This window comes from Pelodiscus sinensis, chromosome 7, assembly GCF_049634645.1.
Source record: "Pelodiscus sinensis isolate JC-2024 chromosome 7, ASM4963464v1, whole genome shotgun sequence".
NCBI classification, from domain to species: Eukaryota; Metazoa; Chordata; order Testudines; family Trionychidae; genus Pelodiscus; species Pelodiscus sinensis.
Window position 1 is genome coordinate 46,120,493 of NC_134717.1, and position 12,119 is coordinate 46,132,611.

The following is a 12,119-nucleotide window of genomic DNA, read 5'->3' on the forward strand; positions in this document are numbered from 1 at the left end:
TGCTGGCTTCTCCTTGGAGTTTCTCTTTCTTGACTTTTATGCTCATTTATGTTAAAGGAATTGGAATTTAATATTTATATGTCCCTAAATTGTTTCAATTTTCATTTTAATTCTTGGCTGCTACTTCTTTACTCACCTTATCTTTCTTTCACACTTGTTTGTGTGTATGCATCTGTATATTTTATATATAATATACACATGTAATAGATACACTAAGAAATGAAGTAAAACATTCTGCTGCATAATAACAGGGCAAAAGAAAATGAAGATAAAGAACAACATTAGAAATATTCCTGTTTGTGCAAAGATGATAAGCACTTCCAATTTCATTTGTTGCAGCTGGAGTTGCTGCTTAGGATCTCTAAAATCAGATCTGGACATACACAGTTAAGGCTCCCAAACAAATATATGAAATAACCTAATACTGTATATCTTTTAAAAGATGTTTAATCTCATTTGTGACCACAAAAACCAAAATGCCTTAATCAGAACTACATGGTTATTTCATGTCATCACTATAGGCAGAGTAAAGGTTGTTTGGGTGTTTTAACTGTGCATTTCCACATCTTAACATGTTCTTAACTTTGAATTTCCTAGACTTTTAATATTTGGGTTGGGATAATTATGACATTCATACAGTGTTCATTACTGTGTCCCAGTACTGCTTCATAAGCTTAACATTACAGTAAAGCAGGGGTCTCAAACTCCCAACTCGTGGGCCAGTCCCAGCAGGAGCACCCCAATCTCAGAGCATGCAGCTTTGGAGGAACACCGGAGGGAGGAGGCCTGGCACTGCATGGTGATAGTGGTCACGTTTCCCTCCTCTCCCCCTGGGGGCAGGAACCACAGGGGAAGCGGAGCACAGTGGAGCTCAGCACTCCACTTCTCCCGTGGCTCCTGCTGCCATGGGAAGTGCGGGGGGGCTGGGCACCGTTGCCAGATAGCGCCAGTCCTGCCTAATGCTCAGCAGTCAGGGGGAGAGGATAGGGCCATGGCAGGAAAAGGCGAGGCTTGGGTGCCTATAACGGAGAGAACCCCACAACACACTGGAAGTCTCTGGCCAGATTGCATAATTGCTCCAGCTGGGACTGGCCTGTGGGCCAAGAGTTTGAGGTCCTAGCATTAAGGCAATACATATTTCTTTACTATTTTAATTCTCTTCTCCATTTTGTTATCATATCCATTCATGTTTAATGTCTTAAAAATTCTGAATTCATTTCCGCTATATTTTGTTCAATTGGTGTTTTTTCTTACAATGTCTATCTTATTTGTCATGTTTCTGTGACCTCGGCTCTTCAAAAATACCTTTTCTACTACCTTTGGAGAGAGGAATATTATTGACTAGTACTGGAATAAATACAACACTACCAACTGATGTCTGATTTTAAAGAGCAGTTGAATAAAACAATTATTCAAATGTTTTCCTTAAATTGGACTGCGCCTTCCAAGTCCTGTCCTGTGAAACTGAAAGAGATATAGTATTAATATTTATACCTCATGGCTATTTTGCACAATAAAATGCATTTCATATCTGCTCATGCCCATTCTTTCATCTAAAAGGCCTTTCCCAAAAGGAACTTCCAGCCTAAAATATTTACAAAAATGAGTGGAAGCCTTTGTAATATTGCTGTTTGATAATAAGAGAAAATCCTGCCAAAAACTGTAATCCCATATACTCTATATTTTCAGAATCTGTGTTATCCAGAAAGAGAGAAAAGTGTGCCAGAGCTCAAAGCAATAGAACTTTCCCAGTAGGCAACATGAATTTCCTCTGGCTTCCTTATCCCTTGCCTTGCACAGGTGCAAAGGAGGTCTGTAAGAATTGCTGCTGGGGAGCCACCGAGGCTACATCTACACTGCAGCCTTTGTCGCTGAGACAATGCAAATGAAGTGCTCATTAGCATTTATCGTGCTCTCACTTGCATAGTTTCTTCTGATCTGTTTTGCAGAAGAGATTTTTGCGCAAAAAACCACAGTGTAGACTGGGCTATTTTGTGAGGAAAAAAAAAACTTTTTGCGCAAGAACCTTTATTTCTCAAAAAAGCAGGTATACAGGATCTTGCGCAAAAGGATTTTTTGCCCCATCTCCACAGCAATTTTTTGCACAAAAACCTCTTCCGCAAAAAGGATCAGAAGAGACTATGCAAATGAGTGTGAGAAATGCTAATGAGCGCTTCATTTGCACTGTCTCTTCCAACAAAGGCTGCAGTGTAGACGTAGCATTGAGAAGAGTTCTCACATTCAGGTTTTCAGAACTTTGCTGAACCCCCATTCTAAAGATGTTTGGATTTGTTAGGTTTTCAGGGGTTTTGCAACACAGAAAGCAAGGCTGCTATAACGTGTTACTTCTGTAGGAAAAACTATTTGATTCCTGTTTTTATTTCTATTGCACACCACCAGCTTACTTGCACACCACCAGCTTACTGGTGAAATGATGTTTTTCTCTTCTAATAGCTTTTTTCTCTTTCTCTACTTTATTAAAACCTCATGTTTTACCTTCTCTTAAACTGCTTTTCAAAATTACTATTTTAACACAAGATAATAGTATCCTTTCCCTTTATTTTAATTGCCATTGGTAATTGGCAGAATGTCATTTTTACCAGTCTGAGACTATGCTTACTGAGTGAGCTCTATTTTCAGTGATCTAGGAAAGGATTTGGGATGCCATCACATTAGCCATTTTGTATAACTAAACTAACAACATTATCTGAAATATAATTATATGTTTCTAGTGACTAAAATATTATTTAAAATGCTGCTCTGCTTGCTGATGCACAGAAGTTGGGGTAAAATGGAAATAATAAATCAGGACCAAAAGCAGTAAAACACTTTGAGCAAGAAAGATTAATGTCTTGAAAAAAATCAATAACTTTATGCTAAGTGAATTTTTTTTACAGATGATTAAAGTTGAATTCTGTTTGCCTGCTGCATATATATTTATAATGCACTCATTACTCTAGCAGCTGAGCACAAATATGGCACGTCTCGTATTATGATGGCCTCACAGCATTTTTCCTGCTTGTTTTTCACATTAGAAATACAGGTCAGGACTTTCCTATTGTTGCTCCTGGACTCAGTTGAGGGAACTAGAGCGGGATAACCTGAAATATGAGCTGCAGCTTTCCCTATACTCAGCTGAAGGGAAAAGAGATGCTGAGTCTGAGGACCTGTCTACATACACAAGATGTACTGATATAGTTAAAGTGGTACAACTCCCTCTCACCCTGCAGTGGACACAATTATATCTGGGTTTCGGAGCATGTCACGAGAAGTGGTGAGTGCCCTCAACTCTCAATGAAAACAGCAACTGCAGGAGTTCAGTAGTCTACAAGATTGGGTTCTAAGTTCCTTAATAATTAATTTTGATCTGCTTCTTTAAGAGACCTTGAAATATTAGAATGAAGATTTTCCATTGAAAACTAGTAATGTTCCAAAAAATTATATTACCTACTTTTTGTTTCAGTTGGACTAAGTCCCAAAGAAATTCCCATTGAGTGAGTGCTATTACTAGAGTAGTCCTGCTGAATCTTATTGAAGGAAGCAGTCTCATATGTCAATGACCAATGTACATGCATTTTTTAACTAATTCTGACAAAATCTTGTTTGCAAATCAATTGGATTATTTATGAATAACAGTCGCAAAACTGGACTCTTAAACTGAAACAAGGCTGTATTTCCAGTAGGTTCTGCACTTAATCTCTGTTTAAAATTTTCATTAGAACAACCTTTCTACTAACATGACAGCACAGAATTATAATGTTTTCAGTTTTTCTGCTGTTGTAAAGACTTGCTTTAAGCAGAAATGTGTGATATTTCACTGTAATTAAAATGCCTGTTATCTAATGAGAAAATGTAATGAAGAAATAAAATCAAATAGTAGGACTAAATAATGCCTAGAATAAGGCATGTGACATTCATCTACCAGAGTTTCCTACTTCCATATGCTGAATGTTTGCTATTTTCTGCTGCCCTCAGAAATATTTGTTTAATAACTCTTAAACTTCATAAATCAAATTATCTTGGAGAAATAGAGCCAATTAGTTTATCTACTATTAATAAATAATACAAAATTGATTGAATAGTAATCTTCAAATTTAAAATTAATTCTGGGCCTGATTTTGCAAACCTTTACATATGCAAGTAGTCCTATTGACTTCAGTGGGGCTGCTCACATGAGTAAGGATTAACAAGATCCAGCCCAATCAAGTAATAGTCACTACATTCACTGTTAAGGCTTCAAATTGTTATTTGATTTCATGATTGTTCCACTTCAGAAAAAGGCATTTTGTAACAAAACATAAATCCTCTTTGAAAACACCATGTAAGCCATTACACACTATTTAAATCAAAGGAGCTCTGTTTGGCTCAGGGAACCTATCTGCACACATTACCGTGTAGGACTGGGACCTAATGTATTAGGGCCCAATGTTACACAATGAACACTCTTAATTCCCTGTGACTTCAGTAAAACTTGAAGGCACTTTATTTATAACAAGAGCCCAATCCAATTTCCATCTAAGATAATGGAAAGACTTCCATTTCAATGAGAGTTTGATCAGGCCCTGAGGAAGTAAAAGTGATGGTTGAAACATTGAATGATAAACCTCCTAAATCTTATTAATTTCTTATTAATTAAATGCACTTACCTCTAACCAGTTGAATGATACTTGGGGAATATTTTTTTCTCTTTAACTTGTTTATGTTCAGAAACACACACTTTAAATTAAATTAAAGATGTAATATTCTCCACACCTGACCCTTTGACTTCACTGCACTCATTCTCAAATATAAAAAAGAACTCTGTCATCCCTTTTCCTCCATCTGTTAGCCTGACAAAAGCTACCTGATCATGTTTTTTCACTTCAGCTGATCAAACACCTGGATCATCATTAACACTGACTAATCATATCATAGTTGTATTAAATTTTAAAGTAGTGTATTGTGAATGCTAACAATGACCTGAAAACACTAGCAATAATCTGAAAGGGAACATCTGTCACTTGTCTAATCACGTGTACCTTAGCCTCTTTGGGGGAGGGGGATCTTTATTCTTGCCAGTATTAAATAAATTAGGATTCCTTTAGCTTTAATAATATGTATTGGTCACAAACCTGCCAGGTATAAGAAGATAAACTGCATTAACTGGGAATCACATTGGTTAATCAAAAGAGAAGCCAGATTCCCAATTCTGTTCTTAGACAAAACCCTCAACAAAACCAGAGAATGAAACTTTTGTCACTGAAGATAATCAGAACTCAACTGAAGTCAATGAAGTTGCAACTATGTAAATTTGATGGACATAAGGGAAGAACAGAGATAAAGATTCCACCCCTAGGCTCCCTTCCCCGTTTAGTATATGTTTGTTAGTTTAAGCACATAGAGAAGAAGTGTATTAGTTATAAAATTAGTCTGACTACAATGAGTAGAAGCCAACCATAAGAAATAGAATATAAAATAAATAGATTGCTCAATTAAAGGAATGTGCCCTGACTATTTTTCTCCATTTTTTGCCACAAACAAATACATCTATTGAAATAATTGAGCTCTCTCAAGGAAAAGAGGCAAGAAAGATTGAATTGTTCCAACACCTCACCCTTTAGAAAATACCATGCCACACCAGTGGTCTCCTCACCTCCTGCAAGGAAAGCACTTGGAGCTGTCCAGAGATTCCATATGCTCAGAGAGAATTAATGACGGGCCACACCCTGGCACTAACAAACTCCAGTATCTTTAAAATCTGATATTATAGACACTTAAGACTACCGAGGGAATCTCCTAGCCAGAAAAAAAGAGTAGGAAACCTGAAGGGATGTGTGCTTCTTTGCTTTAAAAAGTAAGTAAGCAAGTACGTGTGTGTGTGCGTGTGTGCGCGTGCACAGGTTGAACTCTAAAATGAGTAAACTCGGAGGCTTTGTCTACATTGGCACGATCTGGCGCCAAAACGGCCGCTTTTGCGCAAAAACATGCTGCCTGTCTACACTGGCGGGGAGTTCTTGTGCAAGAACACTGATGTTTTAATGTGTGAAATCAGTGCTTCTTGCGCAAGAACTATGATGCTCCCGCTCAGGAATAAGCCCTCTTGCGCAACTGTTCTTGCGCAAGAGGCCAGTGTAGACAGGCAACATGAATTTCTTGCACAAGAAAGCCCAATGGTTAAAATGACCATCGGAGCCTTCTTACGCAAGAAAGCATCTACACTGGCACGGATGCTCTTGCACAAAAGCACATCTCTTGCGCAAGGCAAATGCCAGTGTAGACGCTCTCTTGTGCAAATACTTTAACGCAAGAACTCTTGCGTTAAAGAGTATTTGCACAAGATCATGCCAATGTAGACGTAGCAAGGGTGTAATCCTGGCTCTGCCCAGGTCAATGGGACATGGGAGTTTTGCCATCATCAGAGAGGCCTGGATTTCACTCTCAACATTCAAAGTGAGTAATCTGAAGTTGAGAAAGGGGAGATGCAAAAATCTGTGTCAGTGAGCAGGAACACATCCAAAGGCCAAAATATATGCTGCTTGGAAATATTTTATCTTTAGATTGGTTTAGCAGTTGCCAGGATGGAAAGATTAACTCAGCCACTGATACAGAATAAGCATAATAAAAATTTGCACTTTTATAGCATCTTTCATCAGAGGATTTCAAAGTACTCTACAAAGTGAATCAATCCATAAAACCACTCTGTAATGTGAAGTATAGAAATATAACAGTACTCATTTTATAGCTAGTTATCCTGTCCTTGCCAGCTATTCTGGATTTTGTTGGTCTATTCTAGTTTTATTTTGCAAGCAATGCCGATGGGGGATTAATGGTTCCCAAAATCAGCTTCAGGAGCCCACAAATCTTCATCACAGCACAACATTGTATTATGACACTGATGCAATTTCACATTATGCTACTGTGGTGATCTGTTAATGTTAGAATGCAAGGTGTCTGTTCCAACTGAAGAAAAAACCCTCCAAGGTGGATAAACTATGATTCAGTATGGTTAAGTGGCTTGCCCTAGCAACTGACAGAGGTGCCACCTGGAAATCCTGACCTCTCACTACCTATCATTTTGATTGAGAGCTCAGAATTCTACCTAGGATTAGGCTTACACCTATTAATTTTTTAAACCTTTATTTCTAGGTTCACTCCCTCCTCCGAGGACACTTGGTCTATTTTTAGGGCAGCAGTAATAGGAGCAACATGGCCCTTGTGGAATGTCACAATGCTCCAGAAGCCAGGAAGCTTCACCCAAGTCCCCGGAAACCAAGGGCCATAGCAGGCAGGTAGCTGGGCCTTGAGTCCCAAGGACTGGCCGGCATGAAAGTTCCTGTGTTCAAACTCATAAGTCCTAAGGCTAGTCCGGGGCCTACCTGGTAAGCGTCTGGGATGTTGACTGTCTCCCCATGCTCTGCCACATAGCCGATGATGCCCTTGCCCCAGGGCACCTGCACCTCATTGGAGTTCTCGGTGCTGCAGCAGGGCAGGAGCGGGGTGCCTGCATGCACGTCGAAGAACTTGGACACCAGGCTCTTCTTGCCAGCTGCAGCTCCCTCCACCAGAAAGAGCGAGCTCCGATCGGCCTCCACCATGAGGCAGACAAAGATGAGGATCTTGTAGCTGAGGCTGGTGAGGTCCAGGTCGTTGGAGATGTCCTTGACCAGCTCCAAGAAGAACTGGCGCTCGTTGTGCTCCCTGAGGTAGCGCTTGTAGTCCAGGGCGGTGGGCTGGTACTGGGGCAGGCTGACCCGGGACTCCAGCAGGGCGCTGAGGATGTGAGCCGTGGTCGGGGGTAAGGAGCTGGCCTTCCTCAGCAGGGCCCTTCTCCGCATGCTGCTGAGCGGCTCCTGGGCTCGGGCGTGCACGTGCTCGTCGTAGGTCAGGTTGACGTGGATGCCCTTGGACCTGGCGAAGCTCTGCCTCAGCTCCTTCTGCGAGGCCCTTCGCTGCAGCCCGCCCGCCGCGCTGGCCTCCCCGGGGCTACTGCTGGCCCAGCTGCTGGCGGAGCCCAGGCTGGGGCTGCCGCTGCTTCGACGCGCGTCAGGGCCGCCAGCGGCGCTGCCGGGGCTGGCGCTGGGAGGCGCTGCGGCGAGCGAGTTCCTCCTCTTCAGCCACTTCTCCACTAGCTCCGGGTGCCGGTCCAGGAAACTTTCCACCGCAGCGAAGTCCAGGCTGGCAGCCGGAGCAGCCGACATGGTCCCCGGGCTCCAGCGCCGCCTCCTCCCAACACCGGCTGCGCTCCCAGCTTGGGGCCGCTGCCAAAACGGCTTCCGACTAGTTGTCTCCCCGATAATCCATGGCTAACAGGGGCCCCGGGTTTCCTCGTGGGTGGGGAGGAGACGCTGCCTAGAAGCGAGGGCACAGCGTTTGTCCGACTTTCCGCTCTCGCTCCTTGTCCAGGCTGGTTCGCCGCCTCCAATTGTATCTCAGCAGTCGCCGCCGCCGCCTCCTCCACCTGGCCCCTGCTCTCCCCGGTTCTTCTTGTCCGCCCCTACCCGCTCGGTTCCGGGCCAGGCCCTCCGACTCCTGCTCCCGCCACTTCCTCAAGGACAGGTGCTGCCGCGGCTTCCTCCGCCCGGGGATGCACTGAATTGAAAGCGCTTTTGCAAACCCTTCTGCGAACTGCTGCTGCAAGCGGCTGCTCCTGCGTAACCCAGCCAGCAGACCACTGAGGGAGGGAGCGAGAAAGGAGGGAAGAACGCGGGGGGGAGGGGGGGGAGAGGAAGAGCAAGTGGCTATAGCAGGGACAGAGTCAGCAGCATCCTATTTTTCTGGAGGCAGTAGCATGGATACTCGCTCGAGTGACTGAGATTGGATTATGTGTTGTGCCCCTCATGCCCTCCCTAATGAATCACGAACATCAGTACTTTGGGGACCTACACGCAAGGGAGCATTGTCAGTAGTTCAAAGAAAGGAGAGTTTCAGTCCTTTCATTAAAACTGCAGACTGTGTGCGGAAGGAGGAATTTGTGGGCATGTTTGTGTGCGAGAAAGATGTGTGGGTGTGAATGTTTGTGCGTGGGAATACAGATAGGTATAAATATGTATAAGTCTTGCTTTTCTAGTCATATAAATGGTTACGATTTTATTTATATTCGTTTAAAATCAATGCGCGTGTATTATTTCCCTTCTGTGTTTCACTTGATTGTGCCTGAAAATTATACTCGCACGCGCGGCTTAATGAAACGAACTGTCCACGCCCCGAGTGCATTGTGCAGTTGATGGTATTTTTCTTATTGGCTTTCTGCAAACAGAGCCAGCGACTGTAGAATGGGAGGACGTGAGTGCATCTGTCGGGAGCGCTTTGCCATGGTCATTTCTCCCCGAGGGAGACCCAAGGAGGCGCACGTGGTCGTCTTTCCATAGGAATGTGAGGTTCCTCTGAGGCGGCTGAGCATATAGGAGCAGCAAATAACACATGCGACTCGTTGTGCCTCCTGCAGCATGTTCAGCTGCGAGACAGAAAGCCCAGCATCCACGGAGACAGACGGACGGGGGTTATTTTTACGGACACGTGGGGAAGCACATTTTCCTTGCTAAATCGATGCCTGTGCACAAGTGATTGAAAACATAGTCATGTATCCTAACACGTGAATACAGCTTTCATCCGCTAACCCGGGCCTGATTGAAGGCGTTTTCAAAAATTCATGAATGAGATGTTTCACTTGAAAAACACTCAGTCAAATCCTTAATCAAATGAAAGAGAAAGCGACTTCAAACGCTGTCAGAAAACTAATCCTCACTGAGCATTCCCCTCCGGACTTAAATTGTGAGGGTAAGATGCACGCCAATTATGAAGACACGTGCAAATGGGGGAGGAGGGAGCAGGAGAGATTTCTGTGCTGTAACAGTTGATTTATCCTCCTCCCTCTTTTGCTGCAGACATCAGGGAGGTTAAAGCAGGCTCTCCAGAATATGCAGGTGCTGAAACTGTCAGAGAAAATCTATCATCTGTCCTGAGAAAGCATTGAAACAAAGGAATTAGATTATCTATCTCTGAGCCGGTATCTGTCCTCGATTATCCTTCATTTAGCGCACACACTGAGTGAAATCAGTTTAGCAGCGTCGTTTATTGTTCGGGGGTATTGCGCTCAGTGAAGTTTCATTCTGCCTGCCTTGATTCTGTAAGATGCCTGCGTTTCATTGAGAAAGCACGCGTCGTGAGCTACAGAAACTTGTCAATCGAGAGCAAAGAGAGTGGGAGGGGATCTTCTGTGCGCAGGCGCGAAATAGAGCAGTGGGAGTAAAATACACGTCTCCGAGCTGCTGTTTCCCCGCATGACTCTAAGCGTCTGGCTGGGTCTCACTGCAAGGGGTGCGACAGGGTTAGTGTTGCTGGTCAGGATTAGCTGCTGTAGTCCTGGCACCCTCAGTGCTCAGACCATCTTCTGAAGCCATTGTCCTCACGCTACCCTTACTGCTCCTTGGTGAAGAGGGGGCGGAACTCTGGGTCGAACTGGAGGTGGGCTGGGCAGGTTTTGTTGAAGCCAAACTGTTTCCAGAGGAAGGTAAAAAAGGTGAAGAGAGGGGCAGATGACATTGGAGACAGACGCAAGGGGGAGATGAACTGCTGGATAATGGCAGGGGAGAGGAAACTCAGGAAGAGGGAAAAAGAAGTTGGAAATGGAATGAGCCATCTGGAGTGGTTGCCAAAGTAGGGTGTGTGGGTGGCAGAGGGGCTTGTGTTCTTTCAAGATAGTCCATGTTAGCACAGCATTCTCTCCGCATGGTTGTCCTGTTAAGGGCACAGTGCAGCCTGTGACAGACTTGACAATGCCCTGGGGGATTCTCAGCAAACCTTGTGGAACTAAATTAAATCTTATTGAATTAGGTTTGGTACCTTTTGGGGGCCACTGCATTAAAATACAGTTGTGTGTGTATGCGTGTGTATGTGCAGAAGCTTTGTGTGTAATGCCTCCAGGAGGAGGGGGTTGCTAATGTAATTCCTCTGGCTATCAGCCCTTTGAAGCCACCTCTGAGGAGAGGCACACATATACTAGTTCAAACTGGATTCTGCAGAGTCCTACAGACAAAGAAAGGATTTTTGAATAAATAGCTTGGTTTTAAACAGGCTCAGGGCTTTCTTCCTGATTGGACTACTGAGAGCAGAGGGGAAAGTAAGCGGGTGCATCCTGGTGCACAGCTCCAGCATGAACTGGCTGGGCTGCGGCAAAAGTCAGCAGGGAACTATTTAAAGAGCTGGCAGGGACCCAGTTGCACTAGGACCATACCAGTAAGGAATTTTAAGTTACTTTCATCACTGGCTGAGAAGAAATACAGGTCCAGTTGCCCTGAATTGTGACATACACCAATGCCTGGAGCCCAGACCCTTGTAACCTGAATACCTTTTGAGGCTCTGAACTCCAGGAGACTTGGTTCAGTATAATAATATTTTACTTACACACATACACCATTCCAAAAGTTCAAAGATTTCCATGTCAGTTTTCATAGGAATAACATAGCTTTATAGCATTTCACAAATTTGTCTTCTTTTGATTGCCTGAATTGAGTCATCTTAATTGCCCCCCACCCAGCTGATCACGTACCAGTGTTTTATAGAATAGCACTTTTTTGTAATTGTCTATTTTTATTTCTACAGTTTGAATTTCCCCTACATACCACAAGTTTACTCTTTCTTCATTTTCCTTTGATCCTCCAGTGAGGTACTATTTTGCCCTCTTTTTTTATATATACTGTATATATGTCATCACTTGTATGCAGAATTTCTCAAATATTCACTGAAGATGCTGCTCTGTCTTACATGAAATCCCTCTGAAAGGCATACTTCTATTGTATTTTTACTGAAGCTAGATATGAATTATTCACAAAAATGAAAAAAAAATCATGTGTAATGCACCAAAAAATTCTAATTTGATACATTTCAGTTTGGTTTTCATTCTGACAAGTTTACTTTTTGGTCTGCCAAAATGAATAGATTTTTTTAACATCAAATATTTATTTGATGTGGTCTCAGAAAGCCATTTATATTGCTGTATGACAATATTTAATACCATGTGTATATACTGAATGCAGGAGTTGTTAGCTCCAGTAAGCCCTGTTCAAAACAACACCTGGTGGAAATGTAAGCCATGCTCTCTCTGTTCTCCCCTACTCTCCAGCTGAGAGAGGAGCTCAAGG

General features: G+C 43.2%; 1 protein-coding gene across 1 annotated transcript in view; it reads right to left on the reverse strand.

Annotated features, from left to right (window-relative positions):
• PDE11A (phosphodiesterase 11A) overlaps positions 1 to 8,668 on the reverse strand; it is a 233,381-nt gene extending 224,713 nt beyond the window's left edge. Inside the window, exon 1 of the mRNA XM_075933714.1 lies at positions 7,356 to 8,668. Within this exon, the coding sequence (XP_075789829.1) occupies positions 7,356 to 8,177 (822 nt within the window). The 5' untranslated portion in view covers positions 8,178 to 8,668. The remainder of the gene's footprint in view (positions 1 to 7,355) is intronic.
• Between the last annotated feature and the right edge of the window lie 3,451 nt (positions 8,669 to 12,119).